A 19,219-nucleotide genomic window follows, 5' to 3' on the forward strand; every position below is an offset into this window, starting at 1 on the left:
TTGTAAAAGATACAGGTGAGCCACACAGGCTCTTAAGAGTCTCTAGTTGAGAGCTACCAGACAGCACTCACACCAGCAAAGTGGAAAAGGGATTAATACAAGTTGTAATTACTTTTTTCCAAATCTACTATAGCAAATATGTCTAAACTTGTTGAGAGCTTTGCAAAGTACTTCTAGTTTCACAGCTATGCTGAAATTATGGTATTGTCCACTACACGAATTATTTTGATTTTTTAGAATTGTTCCTAAAGGTTACACAATCTTTTTTGTAAAAATATGACCTGAATTGTTAAGAATTGTAATATATGATGTTCTATACAAACAAGAAAGTCATGCACTAACAACTTTAATGAAACCAATTTGTATCACAGTAAGAAATTGCACATGTACAATACAAAAGGATGGATGTTGCAAAAATAACATACAATCACCATGCAGTTTATGGATTTTATCCATAAGTGAAGTACAAAATGTAATTATGTATAAAAAATAATTGTCAAAGTTATACTATTTTGTCCATTTAAAAAAAGAGAGTCATAATTTGATCTTTAGTGAAAAAATTTGTTGATCTTCCCTTATTTTCAAAAGTTCTTGAATGTTTTAAAGTAAGTTTAAACAGCTCTCTTAAAAGACCTTTGTTTGCTAATTTCTAATTTGAACCTGATTTTAATTATATCTATAACAAGAAATTTGTCAAATTCACAAAAGAGCAATTTGTTCTAAAACATTTTAAAACAGTATTGTTAACAAGTAAACTAAAAGACAAAGAATAAATAATCACTGACTTATTATAGAAATCTCTTGAAAAGGTATATAAGGAATTATCCAAAGAATATTCTTATTTATCCAGGTTGAATCTCATGCACTAAACTTTCTTCATAAAACACTCTAACATCCTCTAAAATACACAAGATCACAGGTAGTTTTTCTAACCCAGTAGTTGCTCCACTTCCTTTTTTCAAACTAGATGCATACAATGTCTTTATTTTGTCCATATCTGTTTTCCCTATTCTGTTAAAAAAAGACAAGGAAACTTTTACTAAAAATTAACAGTTTGTAAATATGATTTATAATATATTGCAGTAGACTTGAGCAAGTAGGATACACAAAATGTCTGCAAAATATATCCCATTACCCAATAATCAATTTGACAATAAATGATTATTCATTAAATATTCTTCAGAGTCCATCTAATCCCGAGATGTTAACTAGCCCTGAACACTGCTTTAGGAAGTACATTTTAATGGGGGGTTTTCCAGGTACACAACTATGATGTTTGAATAAAAAGATATATCAGCTGGTTGTTATGTAACTCTATTGGCTTTTAGCCTTTGTTTATGTATAAAGAAAACTCATTATTTATGTGAATACCATGTTGATAAGAACTCAAACTGCAATTTAGCAAAACATTTTAGCAATTGGGATTGATAAACGACATGCAAAGTAAATTCTTTTGAAATAAATGTAGATGTTCTACAGCAAGCTTAGATTTTATTTTGTCTTAAACTGTTTGCCAAAGGTTTTCCAAAATCAAGGACATCAAAAAGCAATGACTATATGTTTCCACAAGTGTATCTTACCATGAAGCATACAAATAAGTCGGCATTTCATATCATAATCAGATAAAAGAAAAGAGAATTTGTACAAATACAGTGACGATAACAGCAGTAAGTCATATTAATCAGAGTCCAGTAAAAAATACCCACCATTCATAATAAAAGAGGGACGAAAGATACCAAAGGGACAGTCAAACTCATAAATCTAAAACAAACTGACAACGCCATGGCTAAAAATGAAAAAGACAAACAGAAAAACAATAGTACACATGACACAACATAGAAAACTAAAGAATAAACAACACGAACCCCACCAAAAACTAGGGGTGATCTCAGGTGCTCCGGAAGGGTAAGCAGATCCTGCTCCACATGCGGCACCCGTCGTGTTGCTTATGTGATTACAAATCCGGTAAATAGTCTAATTCGGTAGGTCAAATTCATGAAAGGGAAGGGGATTGTAGTTACGACGTAAGGAACATATCCGATATCATTTGTGAAACGGTTATTCCATAAAGGTCAACCAACTCGTGATGGCGTCCGTAAAATTTACGAAGGGATGATTTCAACTTCACCATTTGGAACTCTTGATTTAATAGCTTCCTTGTGAGCAGTAACCCTCTATCAAGAAAATCATAATAGGAAATGCAAGCACGGGAATATCGTATCAATTGAGAGATATATACCCAGTATGCAGGTGGTGCTGGAATGTTGCTACTTAGAAATGGAAAGTTCACAATTGGAAAGCTGAAATCATCTCTTTTGTCGTAAAGTTTTGTCTTCAACCGACCCTCATTGTCAATTTCTAGATGTAAGTCAAGATATGAAGCTGACTTAACTTTATCTGAAGTATCCTTAAGATTCTAAAGAGAGTTTTTTTAAAGGGAAATATATAAAAATAAAAATGGGGCTTGGTATATTTTGGGGGTAATTGAATAATAGAAAACTTGCATAATTGATTTAATTAAGGTGGTACCTAACACTACAGGGAGATAAATCTGTAAAATCAGCATAATGTTTTAATGATGGTGTGTTCTTTAAGGGAATATTAAGCTTCTCAATGATCAAAATAAGTGTTTTTGTCAAACTGCTATATAACCAGTGTAATTTTTCTGATTAAACAGTTGGTTCAAATTTTTTGAAATTTTTATATTTTTGTCAAAGGATCAAAGTAAATACATTGTCAAAAAATTAAACGAGCCAAATTAATTTTAGTTAAGGTGTTAGGTATCACCTTAAGTTAATAATGGAACAAAAAAAATATAGTGTTTTTCATCCTCCAAATGGATGAACCAGGAAAGACACTAGAGCTTCTAGACAAGGGAATGTTTAAAATAGTGATATCGTACCAGGAATGATTGTACTAGTCATTTGGAATCAGGGTTCATTATATTAGTGGTATAGATCCGTGCATTGATGTGTAGTGTTTTAGTAATCATTTTGGACAGACGACAACAAAATAATGCTTCATTTACGAATTAAATTTAAATCATTTTAAATGCAAATCCATAAAATCACATGATCTTAAATTGTGGCTAACTGTAAGATTCATATATACGGCATTTTGTGTTTTGTCGACTAAGAGATCAAATTATAACTACTTTGTCAATAAAACTATAGATTGATTTAGATCATTTACACTGTTTTTTTGAAAATAATTATAATTTTAACCATTTATTTATGTAAACAATAAACCGGTCTAATATAATCAAAACAATGGTATCAAGATCAACGCTATCACACTTTTTACAACCAATATTCTCCAGTGAAAAACAGCTACCCGGAATAAACACACCATGGAATGAAATTATGCTTTATACAATTCTACTATTAATTAAGAAATTATTGCAATTTTTTAAGAATGGGCCAAAAATGCAAGATTAGTTGTAATTTCAGGGAAATTTGCATACATGATGCATGTTATCAGATATCAAAATGCAAGTTTTTATTATTGCAATACTTTAATTAATCCAGTTGCATTATTTGTATAATAACTAAAAAGCCTTGCAATTATTTTTTGAATTTATAGTATTTACATACCACTGTCCCATGTTAGTGGGAGGGTTGGGATCCCACTAACATGTTTAACACGCCACATTATTTATGTATGTGCCTGTCCAAAGTCAGGAGCCTGTAATTCAGTGATTGACGTTTGTTCATGTGTTACATATTTGGTTTTTTTCTTTCCTTTTTTACATAAATAAGGCCATTAGTTTTCTTGTTTGAATTGTTTTACATTGTCTTAGCGGGGCATTTTATAGCTGACTATGCGAATGGGCTTTGCTCATTGTTGAAGGCTGTACGGTGACCTATAGTTGTTAATGTCTGTGTCATTTTGGTCTTTTGTGGATAGTTGTCTCCTGGGCAATCGTACCACATCTTCTTTTTTATATACATGTTCTGTACTGAATATTAATTAAAACTGAAGGTTACCTCTTCTTATTGCAAGTCTGACATTTCATTATCTGCAGTAATACAAACTGAAGTCGAGATTGTAAAATATCTGACAAATTTATAGCTTCCTGTTTTGATTTTTCATCAAAATCTGGCTCCTGGGACTGTTTTAAAATCTTCTGTACAATATTATGGCACGACAATATATAAGATAAAGCTAATGTCAGTGTTCTTTGTTTACTTCTGTTGTTGCTTTGTGCTACAAATGAGTAAAGGAGAATATATAAATTATAAGCAATACAATATTTATTTTATAAGTTTCCCTTTTTTTTTAAATTGCTTTCATACATTATGGCAAATAACTCTAGATCTTAGGATTTTTCTTATTTTTAAATGATATGATGAAGACCAGTGTATTATTTTATATTTTGGTGGTTAAAAGTTTTAAATTTTGTTAGTTAAAGGGATTAATTTTCAATATATATATAGGAAGATGTGGTATGAGTGCCAATGAGACAACTCTCCATCCAAGTCACAATTTACAAAAGTAAACCATAATAGGTCAAGGTACAGTCTGCAACGCAAAGCCTAGGCTCACATCATACAGCAAGCTATAAAAAGCCCCAAAAACTACACGTGTAAAACCATTCAAACGAGAAAACCAACAGTCTAATCTATATTAAAAATGATAAACGAGAAACACTTATGAACCACATCTTTAAATATAAATTTGAATTTTCATCCCATATTGATATCAATAACATATATAATGACAGTGTCAATTTTACTGCACAAGATGCCCATTTCAACAATGAATCAATGTGTAGTGATGCTTGAGGCTAAAATATTTTAAATTCCAAAACCTCATTAACACTTGAAAAGCTAATAAAACTAACTACAGTGGTCTAAAACATAATGAAAATAAACACTTTTTCCTATAAACATTGTTTGAAATATTGAATGTTGAAAATATGCTGCATTTTTTTTTTTTTTTTCAAAATATATTATAATTCTGGATTTATATCTGTCAGAAAAATAATTTTATACACTAATTCATTATCAAAGGAAACCTTTGCCAATAAAGACTACTCACAAGATAAAATATACTCCTGCAAAGCCACTTGTTCTAACTGTACACGGAAAAGCTCCAGTGTAGAGTCAACAGACTGGAAATATCTAATAGCTTTACTGTAATGACTCTCAGCTAACTGTTTCAGATACTTCTGTTTTTGCTCGTTTTCCTGAATTTAAATTAAAGCATTAAAGCTCAGCACACAATATGACACAAATCACAAGATTCATAACATAACATATCAAGGGATGGGGAGCATTTTTCTCTCTAAAATGTGTTGATGCAACTTAATCACAACTTACAATAGTACAATGAGTGGCACTTGTAAAATGGCAATATTTGTTTGGTTTTCAGACTTTAAAAAAAGTCTTTTTATCAGCTACAACCAGAAGTGGACAATAGATTCAGATGAAAATGATCAATGTAGGATCAACTTAAGGCAGAGATAAGAAGGTTGTTATAGACAATAAAAACAGATAAATTAGTAGTCATGTTCATTTAGTAAGAAGCCACTGAAGTTCATAGATTTTTTAAAACAGGTAAATTCATTTGGTAAATATATACCAACCGAGAAAAAAATATCAAACTACTCCAAATAAAGTGTGTCAACAGGGTAATCATCTCCTGCATTGAATGTATACACTGCTATACAAATTTGGACTCTCAATAGAACTTTTAAATCAGGAAATGGTCAGATGAAGGGATGATTTTTGTATCGTACGATCAAAAACTGAGAAAAAATACCTTTTATGAGTGAGTCAAAAAGTTACCTGCTGTCTAAGTCCATTGTGGTATAATGAAGCAAGTCGATGATTGATAGTTCCAGCTCTGTATGTATACATTGGTTGCTTTGCAGAAGTAGTTTGTGTATTGCAATATCGTAATGATTTATTCATTAAAACAGCCACTTCTTTTTCAACCTATTAAAAATTATATTCTAATTTATATGTAAAGTATCCCATATTTTTTATTTATATTATCTGTGAATACAAGTATAAGTAAAGAGAACTTTGATTAGCAAAGATACATAGAATTTACATACACAATTACTATACAATTAGACTGTAGAAAATAAAACCCTTGGTTTATATTTACATGAGAAATTAATAAATCTAACTCATATTGACTTGAATAATTTTCCAACAGCATTAAGAACCTGATTAAATATTTTTTTGCTGATTGTTAAGTAATTCAAGGTATTTTATGGAAAAGTCAAAGATTTCATCATTATCAGATTTAAATTTTTCACATGAAGTTAAAAACTGGATTTCATCTCCAACACAGCCAGAGGAGCATATGATTCAGACTATGAGCCAACCAACAAAAATAAAGAATGTTTGCTTTTTTCAAAACAGAAACATCAAAATAGATTAAGATAGCTCAAAACAGCACACAACATTGTTCTCAAAAAGATTATTTTGGCACTAAATTAACCTTAACTATTAAATTTAAATAATAAAATTGAGAATGGAAATGGAATACCTCTTCTTGAGATGTAGAAGATAATGGAGCATAATCTTGTAGCAATATGGCCATGTTAAAGAAAGTTGTTGATAACTCCCAGCATATGGAATCCCAAATCTCTTGAAAACTCTCTCTATGTTTTAAAATCTCTAATGCTTTCTGGTAACAGCTGATTGCCTATAATACATACTTAGATGTCAGATTACCGAACAAAAAAAACAGAAAGATTAAATGATTTAAATCAAGCACTGGTAAAAATTAAATTATACTGAAACAAAATGCTTTACTTGATCTGAAACTTGACATGGTGTAAACTATTTAAGAAAAATCACATCAATATCTTAAAGCATTATGAAAAAGGTGTGGAAGCTGATTCATTGAGTGAATTTCCCAAGTTTAAGGACCATTACTCTGCACAAAATCATCAGAGCGGAATTTACTAAGTCCATGGATCATATAAACTATGGGCAAAATCATCAGAAGGGAACAAAATTCCATCTGATCATATGTCACGATGAAAATATATATAAAACATCAAATCTATATCTTCAAGTACCAATAGAAAAGTGAGGAAAACTGATTTGCCTGACTGATGCACAGGCACTTGTCTCAGAAAAAAAAATTTCCTATATACCTTGTTATAATAAGGTATATAGGGGGAAAAAAATTCTGAGACAAGTGCCTGTGGACTGATGGATGGAAAGACAGATGGACAGAATGCAAATCAAAAGTCCCAAAGTGTTTTGGGGAAAGTGGAACTGAATTTTACCATTATGGAAAACAGGTTACTTGTTCTGAATTTCTATTATGAAAACTTATGAACTTAAAGTTGTTTTCAGATAAAAATTGTATTTGTTATCTATTTTAATAAGGAGTTGGTTTTACATCAGGGAGGTGGCAACAAACAACAACAAAATACCAGCAGAGATCTAAAGGGTAATTTATAATGTTGCAAACTGTTATCTTTCTATTAAGGAGGCTCGCGGGTATAAGATTTTCAGACAAAAATCAAACATTCATTTTTCTTTATAAATTTTATTAATTACCTTAACTTGTTGTTACTTTATCTTATGGTACAATAATTTTTCAAAAATATCAATACATGTTGGCCCCAGGTGACTAGATATCATTGAAAAAGCTCCAAATTATCTCCCTTTGGTGCAAAAATGCAATTTTTTGGCTCTAAAAATGAAATATCTTTTTTAACTCATCGGTGACATATATTTTTTATTGTTGTTTTCGAATAGGCTGTTCATAAACTGAATACTTGTAAAATTTAACCAATTTCTGTAATTTAGTTCTTTTTTTATTTCGATATTACCAATATTTCTCCTATTAGTTCAACAGAAAAAAAGGACATTTACAAAAATGTATGCTTTTTTCGAAGGCAGATTGTGAGCGTAAATGCACGGTGACCCCATTTTTTTATTTCATTTTTCCATTAGGTATAAGATAAAGTTAATTTATAGAAAAATATATAGAAATCCTATATTAAATAAAAAAATTGATTTAGACCCGCGAGCCCCCTTAATAGGCATTTTTTTACAAACACATTACAAATGTCATGTGGCATTTCCTAGCTTGTATGCAGGCTAATAAAACAAAAAAATCTCTTGGCCACTTTGTGAGATGCAAATCTGGGCAAGTTAGGCATGGATTTCCATATTCCTGAATATAGAAGAAAACTGTTTTGAAGATGTAAGACAGATATTAGGTACTCTCTTTAACAATTTTGACCAAAAAAATAATGTTCTAATACAGTAGATTCATTTAGTTTCGTGGGAAAAAAAATTCCTGGATTGAGGGAAACTTTCATGTTCATTGATATTCAATTTTGAGGTTTTCTCAAAGTCTGTAAGAGCGTACAGAAACATTTATTTTCGTGGTTGACTTATACCCAAGATATAAACAAAAATTGGTATCCAACGAAAAAAAAAAAAATCATTATAAATTCATAGTATGAGAAACCTGAAAAAATAATTTAAGGGGGCTCCTGGGTATAAATGATTTTTTTTTCTAAAATTGGATTTCGCTATATTTTTTCATAAATGAACTTTATCATATCCTTAAAATAAATAGGAAATAAAAAAATGGGGTCACCGTTCATTTAAGCTAAAATCTGCCTCTGGCAAAAGCATACATTTTTGTTAATGTCCTTTTTTTCTGTTGAACTAATAGGAGAAAAAGAGGAAATGTTGAAATAAAAAAATAACCTAATATAAGAAATCACTTAAATTTTACAATAATTTAGTTTATGTACAGCTTATTTGAAAACAATAATAAAAAATATAGGTCACCGATGAGTTAAAAAAGATATTTCAAATTTAAGGCCAAAAAATGGCATTTTCACACCAAAGGGAGATAATTTGGAGCTTTTTCAAGTTTTAAAGTCATCTGGGGCCAAACCAAATCATTTTTGTGGGTTGTTTTTTGTACCATATCATGAAGTAACAACTAATAGTGTAATAAATAAAATTTGTAATGAAAAAATAAAGGTTTAATTTTTTGCTAAAATTTTTGTACCCAGGAGGTTTTGCTTCAATGTCATTGGAAGATTGATGTGTGGCACAAACTATGTTTTTTTTAGCTTTTTTTCTGTTCAATGTTGAAGGCCTCACTGTAGAATGACAATACAAGCCCTGTTCCTTTGCTTTTTGTGTATTTGGTGTGCATGAACTATTTTTTTTGTCCTGGATGGATACCCCATATCTTTTGTATTTTATTAAGTACTAGATCTCTTTGTGTTTTGGATGGAAAGAATAATTGACTTGAAAATGCCACTAAAACATGCCAAAATCAACAATATTACTTTCTTTTATCATGTTTACCAGTTTGCAAGAATTTCTTTCTTCAGTACTAAATTCTTTCCCTGCAGTTCTGGAACTCTGTGACTGTTCCTGTGCCTTTACACGATACAGTCTACCCTTATTGGACATGAGAAGGGCCTTGTTAGCTTTATCACCTACTGCCTGGAATTTAGACATTCCTTTCTTTAAACAAGCACAACTTTCCTCACATAAAGATTCAAATTCTCCTTTTGGAAAAATTCCATCTGAAAAACAGAGGCATATATATCATTGATATGCAATTCACTAAATAAAGACAACTAGCTAGCTTGAAAAAAATATAACACTTTTTAAATTTGATGACAACAATAAGGTCAAGATTTGTAAAGTTTAAAGGGGCACTAGCTGTCAAATTCATGGTCACAGATTTGACTCAAATTCTCATATTTGATTTATAACAATGTGAAACATTTATCCAAACTACCAAAAGTCCAAAAGAAACAGTTTATAGCGCATGGGGTAGATAATATGAAGGTTCGTTTTGTGTGAATTTTAGTACAGACGCCATCTAATTAACTATCGATTTGACCTCAGATGTAAACATAAACATAAATAAAGATATGAATAGATTAAACCAACACGTGTAATTATATTTTTATAGGTCTGTTTGATATTATTTTATAGATTCAACATATATGTTTCTCATTGTTTTCAACAGTATAAGAATGTTTTCATATGGATCGAATAAGTGATCAAATGGTTTACCGTTGTTTCACTTTCATTGTTGACATTCTTTTTCTTTAAAAATAACCAGTACACGTACAATGCATGTGTTGTCAATCTCTAGCTAGGGGTTGAACTGAAGTTCACATGAATACGGATTTAATGATGTCGACTGATTCACTTGCAAGTGAATTAGCAAATATCAATGTTTCTCTGCTTAATTTGACAAAATTGAACTATTTTGGCTGCTAAAAGCGAATTATTATTTCATTATTTCACTTTCATTATTGATTTAACCAAAAAAAATCTTACTTTAGATTTTTTATATATCTCGTAGCTAGTACCCCTTTAAGGTTAAGTGTTGCAGAATCTAAACTAAGTAACTCCAATGCCCATTCCCTTAGGCATAAAGCATAATTTTCTCAATTGAATTGTTTCATATTTTTTCATGTCATGGCCTTTTAAAGCCGACCATACAATAGATGTTATTCTCATGGTTAAAGGCCATACAGCCTATAATTGCTTACATCTACTTCATTTAAATTTTGGTGGATAGTTGGCAATGGTATCACATCTCCTTAATTTCACTTAGTTACTGATAAAGTACAAGTAGAATGGTTTAAATGTATTTCTTAATGGTTCAATGAAAAACTATAATAGGCAATCTTAGGGTGGTAACTATGGTCAATGAAACATATTGACCAGACTAAAAACTTTACATTCACTTACAAATTGTTAGTGAACAGTAGCAACTAAATATAATTGAGATTGGATCCATCTCTGTGGGCCCTGCTCTGAATAACATGTGGTAAAAAAATTGTATCTTTACAATAGGACATGGGCTTGTCAACTGAAACCAATGTTTATGACCTTGACCTTTGACCTAGGAAGTTGTACATGAATTATTACACAACTTCTGGTGTTGATTTATATGCATGTCAAGTATACATTTTGAAATCATAAAGGTTCTCAAGATATAGAGCCGATACAATCTTTACCTTAGGACATTGGGTTGTCAACTAAAACCAAAGTTTTTGACCTTGAACTTTGACCTTGAACTTTGACCTAGGAAGTTGTACTTACATTATGACACACTCTCTTGTGTTGGTTAATATACATTTTAAGTATAAACTTTGAAATCATAACGGTTCCTCAGATATAGAGCAGACACAGTTTGTTATGAACAGGTGGATGGATGGACAGACAGACGGCCAGACAGATGGACAGACGGAACAATCACTATAGGACATCTGCACACTGGCTGGGCCCTAGTTAAAATCCTTAAGCTGATTTTATATCTATTATGCTGTATTTCTCCTGTCATTTTATTGTCCTTATCAAAGAACATTGTCGTTGGGCAAACATTATCTCACTATATTCCTTAGTTCAGACTCATTACACCAACAATGGTCACCTGGTAGAAATTTCTTGTGGATATGCACATCTTCATATTATATTCAAATTAACTACAAAGTTTCATGCAGCTCTGTTGTGTGGTTTCAGAGAACTTCAAAGGGGTATTACTCATAGAAAATAACATTGAAACATAATTTTATGACAATAATTAATACACCTGAATAATATGTCATCACTAACTAAAAAGTTTCATGAAATTCTAATGTGTGGTTCCAGCTGGGATGCACTGACAAACTGTTTCATTAGCATATCAAACTGAAGAACAAAATTGAATCATAAATTCCTGTCGATAAGTATATCCTTATTATCTATGTCTCATGAAATTCTGTCATGTGGGACAATACCCCTAATGCGCCTTGAAATGAGGAACACAAAAGTCACGTGTAAACAAAAAATCTCTGTGTAGTGATATTTGACACATTTCTATGATAAACAAATAACTGAGCTGAACCATTAGTGTTAATTTAGAAAATAAGGGAACACAGAATAAATGTGTAAAAACCATGGAGCTATGAAATGTGTTCAAAGTATTAAAATTTCAAAGAACTTATTGTGTTAAAATTGGGATTTTTTACCACGAGGAGCGACATCGCAAAAGGAATCTCGGGGTTTGCTAAATTACGGAAAAATGAATCACACTTCGTACCCCGATTATTTAACCACATATGTAAAAATGTCTCAGCTTCGAAACAAGCCATCATACATATACAAGTTTACGATATGGGCTGAGCAACAGAAGAAAACGTTACCATTACGGCCTATGGAATAACAATTGCGCATATTGCCCCATGTAGTTTCATAGAATATATGATGATAAGAGCAGGACTGACAGACAGATGGACCAGTTTAAAACATTATACAACTTTGATACGTTGGGTATTAAGATACTTACCAATAGTTTCTGAATTAAAGGTTTTGTACAAAGACGTTTGATCTGTCTAGTATGTAAAAAATTACCTGCTTTTTGTAGAAGACATTGTGCTTGGTTCATGTACCATACTCCCAATTCATTAAGAATGTTACCATGTCTTTTTGTTAATGAAAGTACTGGTTCACATTTTGAATCTGTTGTTATTGATTGGGCTGTTTCAATGGCAACAGAATAACACTGGCAACACAAAAGTAGTCTCCCTTTCATCTCATCGTGTAGCGAACATACCCATTCATATTCTGAAAGAATGAAACATAATTTAGAGATTTTTATTTAAACATAGATGCTTCTAAAAAGGAAACTTTAGATTGGGGGTCACCATTATTTACAGGGACTGGAAAGATACTGACTTGATATTGGTTCTTTTTTTTAAGCTTGAAATTTAGGTTCAAGAAATGCATTTTGAACAAAACTGCAAAGTTTTTAAAGTAAACCACTGTCTGTTAATGCATACTAACTTTTAAATCAATATCCTGGACATAAGTTGTCTCAGAGGATATAAAAAAGATTTCCAATTTGTTACTACCCCGGTATATTATATATATGTATACTTAAAACAGATAATTTCCTTTTGAGCTTTGATAAATTCTGTACAAGACTGACTTATATAGAGATTATCAAAGATAGCTGACACACACACAAAATCTGTAAGTGTTCCCCGGAACCCAGTGTCTCCCCTGCTTTTGCTATTTATCGCATGCTCAAGAAAAAATTTAATTAAAAGATTCCTCTCTATACTATCTTTTAATAATAAGAAGCTTCTGTCCAATTTTTTGTAAAAATCCAGGATAGTTGATGAAAATAATATGTGTTTTAGAAACTTTAACTGCAGACTGTATGCCATATTAAGTCCATTTATAAGTAAAATACTGAAAAACAGTTACAAAATTTTAACAAAATTTCCTTCTAGATATTAGCTTTTGATCATAAACAAGCTTTTGTACAAGTTTGGTACAAATCCCGGATAGTTTAAGAAAGTTATTAAAATTTCAAAAACTTTAACCACATAGTGAGTGTAATGTTTCATGGCAGAAAAACTGAGTCCATTTATAAGAATAATACGGGAAATTTTTTATTTCTTTTTTAATAAATTTACTTCTGGATACTATCTTATGATCACAAACAAGCTTCTGTTCTAGTTTGGTATAAATTCAGGATAGGTAAAGAAAGTTATTAAAATTTCAAAAACTTTAACCACAGAGTGAATATTTGTGAACACCGACGATGGAATGTAGGATCGCTATGTTTCGCATTTTCGACAAGAGTCAAAGGCTCAACAAAAACCAGCCATTGATTGTTACTATATTACACATTTAAGAAGTCAGTGCAACATGATTGATTATGATGTCAAGACCAAGATATGTTTCACATTCAGCTAAATTTGTCACAGGTGAGACCATAACAGGCCCCCAAGATGTCAAGCTAATGTCATACATACTTGAATAATGATAATGATAGAAGTTTTTTATGACCTTGACCGCTATACAGCACTTTGACAGTCGGCCCTGGTTTGTGCCGTTTGGGACATTTACTGTAAATCATTTAATATTTACTATATGGTAATTTACTTGAATAAACTATTGTAAAGATATATATATATTGACATAAGTACTATATATTTGAAACTATATTTCAGTGTGTATAGATTTAGTGGCTTGTGCAACATGGCTAACTCCTGAATAGTGATGCAATATATAAAAAAAAAAATCGAAAATAGTTCCAATCTTTTCAAAACCTATTTACCAAATGTTTCTAATTCTCTGTTGACACTATCCATGATAGTGATTTCTTCATCACTGTATTCAGGAACAATAGTTTCTGTATCAACACCTCTGTGTATGTACATAAGATGAATATCACCAGCTAAACTCAGAATCTGTACAAGTATCCCTGCATCACCATGTGCTTTCTTAGGTAACAATATTCTTATTCCAGCTAAAATTAAAACATAAATTCTGATGATGGAATAATACAGTATATAATTCAATAAGCTTGAGAGGACCTTTCATTTCCAACCAACAAATTTGTTTCCACAAGTAAAATTTTAAATTAAGTATTCTGCTTTCTCAATCCATCTTTACATGATAACCACTGTAAAAACCTTAAATCAGTACTCTAAAAAAAACATGGATGTCCAGTTTACACATTTTCTATGTCCAGTGGACTGTGAAATTGGGGTAAAAACTCTAATCTGGCATTAAAATTTAAAAGATCATATCATACGGAACATTTGAACTAAGTTTCAAGTTGATTGAACTTCAAGTTTATCAAAAAAACTTCAAAGAAAAAAGTTCAATAACTTTTCAATGTCATATCTTAAATTTATAATTTATGTTCAGATTATCAGTCAATTTAATGAAAACTGCTAAAAGAAATTCAGGATATGGTCCAAAACTTGAAAATCACCCTTTTTCATGAATAAAATCCCATAACTCGGAAACATGAAATCTAAAGTATATAAAAGCCCATTGTGAGCTAGTAGAAATATAGTACTTAATAAGTCTTTCATAAAGTATTTTCCTATAGGGAAAGGGCTTTAACTGAACAAGGAGAAAAGCTAACTACCGTAGGTGGGGCATAAAAAAAAATCTCCAGTAAAACTTGAAGGGAAGAGAATGGGCAGGTTTAAATATATCTAATACCATTACGTTCTGTATGTGCCTGTCTTATGTCAGACGCCTGTAATTAAGTGGTTGTAGTTTGGTGCTGTCAATCATATTTGTTTTTTTTGTTTTCCAGTTAACAACACTTATCAGTCTTTTGGTTTTCTGGTTTGAATTGATTTACATTGATTTAAGACTTCTATTCAGTATGGGTTTTTCTCACTGTTGAAGGCTGCATACATTTACAGCATTTGGTCTCTTGTTGATAGTTGTTTCATTAGCAATCCTATCACATTTTTTTATTTCTATATCAATGTGACCTTTTGCCAAGAAATACCGGCAAATGTAAAATAAATGACAACATATTCATAGCATAACAAGCCAAATTCAACTTCACAGTTAAAATAAATGAATTCAGCATTGAAATTATTAAAAAAATCTTTTTTAGAATGATTAGTAGTACCTACCAAAACATTGTAATGCTAGCTTTATATATTTAAAGCTGCATGACAGATTATGTGCAACAAATGATGATTTTGCTATGGAATAGAAAGTGATAGTTGCTTTCTGCAGCAGTAAAACTTTTGATAAACGATGCCAAGTTCTTGAAGACGTAGTTTCTGAAACCTGTAAATGTTCCATGTCATGCAGTGGGGTATGTTTATCATCAAAGGGTGGAGCTGATTTCTTTAAAGGTTCATAGTGAAGAGGAATCGCCTCATTACTGTAACATCGTCGTTGTTCTTCTACAATATGATGCTGCTTTCTTGTTTGTATTGTAAAATCTTTATCTACAGATTTCAAACCCTAATAAATATAAAGAAATTGAAATATTAGCTTGATTCTTTATGTCATGCAATATATTGCTAATAATCTAAATCTGCTGATCAGGTCATAATTGCATATGTTATATATTAAATGCAATTGACTCTCTCATGCTCGAAATGTGAAAATGAAAATTAAAGTAATGACTTTTTTATAAGTTGTTATTGGCTATGTACTTAGGGTCGAAAACTGAAAGTACTCTCAGATGTGTTCTTTGTGTCTTATTTTTGATAGAGGATAAATAAAATACCCTGCCATGTCCAATCTTTATTTTTGGTAGTTTTTCTTCTTCGTATCAATCTGACAAGTTAAGTACTTTCATCGGATTTTTTTATAGTTTGTTTTTATATTGTACTGTTACACCTCTGTCCCAGGTTAGGTAAGTCTTTCGCCAGCAAACAAGTTTAACCTTGTCACATTCTGATTTTAATGCCTGTCCTAAGTCAGGAGCCTGTACTTAAGTGATTGTGCTTTGTTGCTGTATTTTTGTTTCGCTCATTGTATTGTACATAAATCCTTAGTATTCTTTTTTGAACTGTTTTAAATTTTTCATTGCCTTTTATCGTTGACTATATGGTTAGGATTTTGCTTATTGTTGTAAGCCATATGGTGACCTTTAGTTGTTTACTTCTACGTCATAAAGGTTGCAGTGATACCACATATTCTTTCTTATTGTAAAGTACTCCATCTAACAAGGAGTACATACCTTGGCAATAAACTGTAATGTAATGTTACATCTTTCGTGTACATTTTCTGTCATACATTTGGTATGTATAAACTCCCTAGCCTTACAATAACTCTGTGATTTGACACATAAAGCTTTAACATCTATGGTTGTTGTTGTATTATCCCTACACTCCTCCTCTTGCTGGAAAGTCAAAAGAGAAAAAGTGAAAGTATAAGGCAAATTTTTTATAAATATGAAATGCAAATGGAAGCAAAAACAGGCATAGTGGTAAATGATGCAAATGTTTTATAAGCAAATTTTTTAACATTAACTGGAGAAAAAACAAATGTGTTTAATGTCATGATAAATAATTTATAACCATAAATTGTTTAGTTTCAACAGTAAAAGTGATTCCCCTTCAGGCTTATATATGCAAATTAAACTTTTTTTGAGATATTAAATTTTACTGTAAATACTAAAATTTCTGGCAACTCAGTTAAAGTCATTAAAGATTGAAGTAATAAGAAAACTGCATGTCAGCAAGCATCCTATTTGTGCAGTATGGCACAAAAACAAATTATCAATACTGATGCAAAAAAGGAAAACCTGTGGAAAACACATTTGATTTTTTTTTTATCTTGGCTGCATATTGATAAAAAAAACAAGAGTATTTGCCATGAAATATCTAGCCTTCTTTATATATATATATATATATATATATAAGCCCATACCGCATAAAGTCAGCCTTTTATAGCTGACTATATGCGGTATGGGCTTTGCTCATTGTTGAAGGCCGTACGGTGACCTGTAATTGTTAATGTTTGTGTTATTTTGGTCTTTTGTGGATAGTTGTCTCATTGGCAATCATCCCACATCTTCTTTTTTATATTTGCTTATCTAGTTGAATTTATGTTGTAATGTGAAGGTGTAAAATGGTAGAAGTATCACATACACTTTAATTTAGTAATCAATAATCCATGAAAATTAGGACAATGACAGTTTAACCCTGTCAGAACATTTCTTGTTTTTTCATATAGATTAGATCGTTGGTTTCCTGTTTGAATGGTTTTACATTAGTAATTTTGGGCCCTTTATAGCTTGTTGTTCGGTGTGAGCCAAGGCTTTGTGTTGAAGGCCGTTCATTGACCTATAATGGTTACTCTTATAAAATGATATTTGGATGGAATGTAGTCTCATTGGCACTCATACCACATCTTCCTATATCTATTAACAACTTTCAATCATTCCCCACACAAACTAAATCAAAGTGGCTCTTTTGCTTATAGGCTACAGCTTATGAAAAAGAGGCCAAACTGCAAAAACTTAACATTTAATAATTAACCATGAAAATAAGGGCAAGGTCAGAAGAATCAGACAGACATGTACACCTTACATTTATTCCATACACCAGATATCACTAGAATAAGTCTTGCAAGTAAAACAGTATCATCCTTGTGTAAAACAATGTTTAATATATCCATCACTTCAACGTTTGAAGGATCTTAAGTTAAAACAAAACACATGAGTCAGTATGAAACACCAAACAGAACAAATAACCATTTATGTTTTGTAGTTTATACATAATAAGCTGGTTTACAATTGACTTTTATACCATTTTTGTTCTGTTACATTCAACCAGATTCCCATTTATTTTAATCACTGAAGTGAAAGAAACAAGAAATTTGTAGTGAAGCATTAAATTTTCAAATTTAATTAGTATTAATTTGATATTGAACAAAAATAACATTTTATTATAGATTACCACAAAATTAAATGTCCACGAAAGTGTGAGTTTTGTTCAATCAACGAAAATTGTTACCCACGAAAATAAATGAATCCACAGTATTCAATGTTATGAAATTTCCAGTAAGAGCATTGTTAAAAATAAATTCAAAAGATAACATTTTGGTAAATAGTCATTGATTGACAATTTTTAAATTAAGTTACTTAGTAAATTCAAATTGGCTTATTGGTAGTGCCCCACTCGCACTATCATTTTCTATGTGCAGTGGACCGTGAAATTGGGGTCAGAACTCTAATTTGACATTAAAATTAGAAAGATCATATCATAAGGAACATATATACTAAGTTTCAGGTTGATTGGACTTTAACTTCATCAAAAACTACCTCGTCCAAAAACTTTAACCTGAAACTGGCACTATCATTTCTATGTTCAGTGGATCGTAAAATTGTGGTCAGAACTCTAATTTGACATTAAAATTAGTAAGATCATATCATAAGGAACATATATACTAAGTTTCAGGTTGACTGGACTTCAACTTCATCAAAAACAACCTCGGCCAAAAACTTTAACCTGAAACTGGACAGACAACCAAAGAATGGATGGACAAACGGACAGATGAACAGATGGATGAACAGGCGAACGGACCCACAGACCAGAAAACATAATGCCCCTCTACTATTGTAGGTAGGGCATAACAAAAACTTAACTTTAACCACTAAACCCAGAAAATGAGGTTAAGGTTAGATGAAGAATATAACAGTTAAACATATTGATCATTTTAAGTGGTTCTTAAGTAGAAGTTTAAATCATTTAATCATATACGCTAGCAGAAAAAATACATACATGACCTTTTTCTAAAACTTTGAATAAAAAAATGCATTTAACTGAATCATTTGTTTTTGCATTTTTCAAAATATATTTTCCTGTTTCCTGAAATTTCTATTTTTTTTGGGGAAAAATGTGGACTTCATGTAAACTTTATTCTATGATCATAGCGTAAAAATTATAAGCTATTTGCTCTAAGTATACGACAAACTAACA

At 31.1% G+C, this 19,219-nt stretch overlaps 1 protein-coding gene across 1 annotated transcript in view; it reads right to left on the reverse strand.

The window, feature by feature from the left end:
• Positions 1 to 330: 330 nt before the first annotated feature.
• The window catches only part of LOC134715427 (erythroid differentiation-related factor 1-like), a 39,377-nt gene continuing 20,488 nt past the window's right edge, over positions 331 to 19,219 (reverse strand). Inside the window, exons 13-22 of the mRNA XM_063577597.1 lie at positions 16,474 to 16,635; positions 15,410 to 15,749; positions 14,083 to 14,274; positions 12,366 to 12,578; positions 9,312 to 9,535; positions 6,502 to 6,660; positions 5,790 to 5,939; positions 5,041 to 5,188; positions 3,987 to 4,206; positions 331 to 1,011 (exon numbers count right to left, since the gene is read on the reverse strand). Of these exons, the coding sequence (XP_063433667.1) occupies positions 843 to 1,011; positions 3,987 to 4,206; positions 5,041 to 5,188; positions 5,790 to 5,939; positions 6,502 to 6,660; positions 9,312 to 9,535; positions 12,366 to 12,578; positions 14,083 to 14,274; positions 15,410 to 15,749; positions 16,474 to 16,635 (1,977 nt within the window). The 3' untranslated portion in view covers positions 331 to 842. The remainder of the gene's footprint in view (positions 1,012 to 3,986; positions 4,207 to 5,040; positions 5,189 to 5,789; positions 5,940 to 6,501; positions 6,661 to 9,311; positions 9,536 to 12,365; positions 12,579 to 14,082; positions 14,275 to 15,409; positions 15,750 to 16,473; positions 16,636 to 19,219) is intronic.

The sequence above is a fragment of the Mytilus trossulus genome, chromosome 4 (genome assembly GCF_036588685.1).
Source record: "Mytilus trossulus isolate FHL-02 chromosome 4, PNRI_Mtr1.1.1.hap1, whole genome shotgun sequence".
NCBI classification, from domain to species: domain Eukaryota; kingdom Metazoa; phylum Mollusca; class Bivalvia; order Mytilida; family Mytilidae; genus Mytilus; species Mytilus trossulus.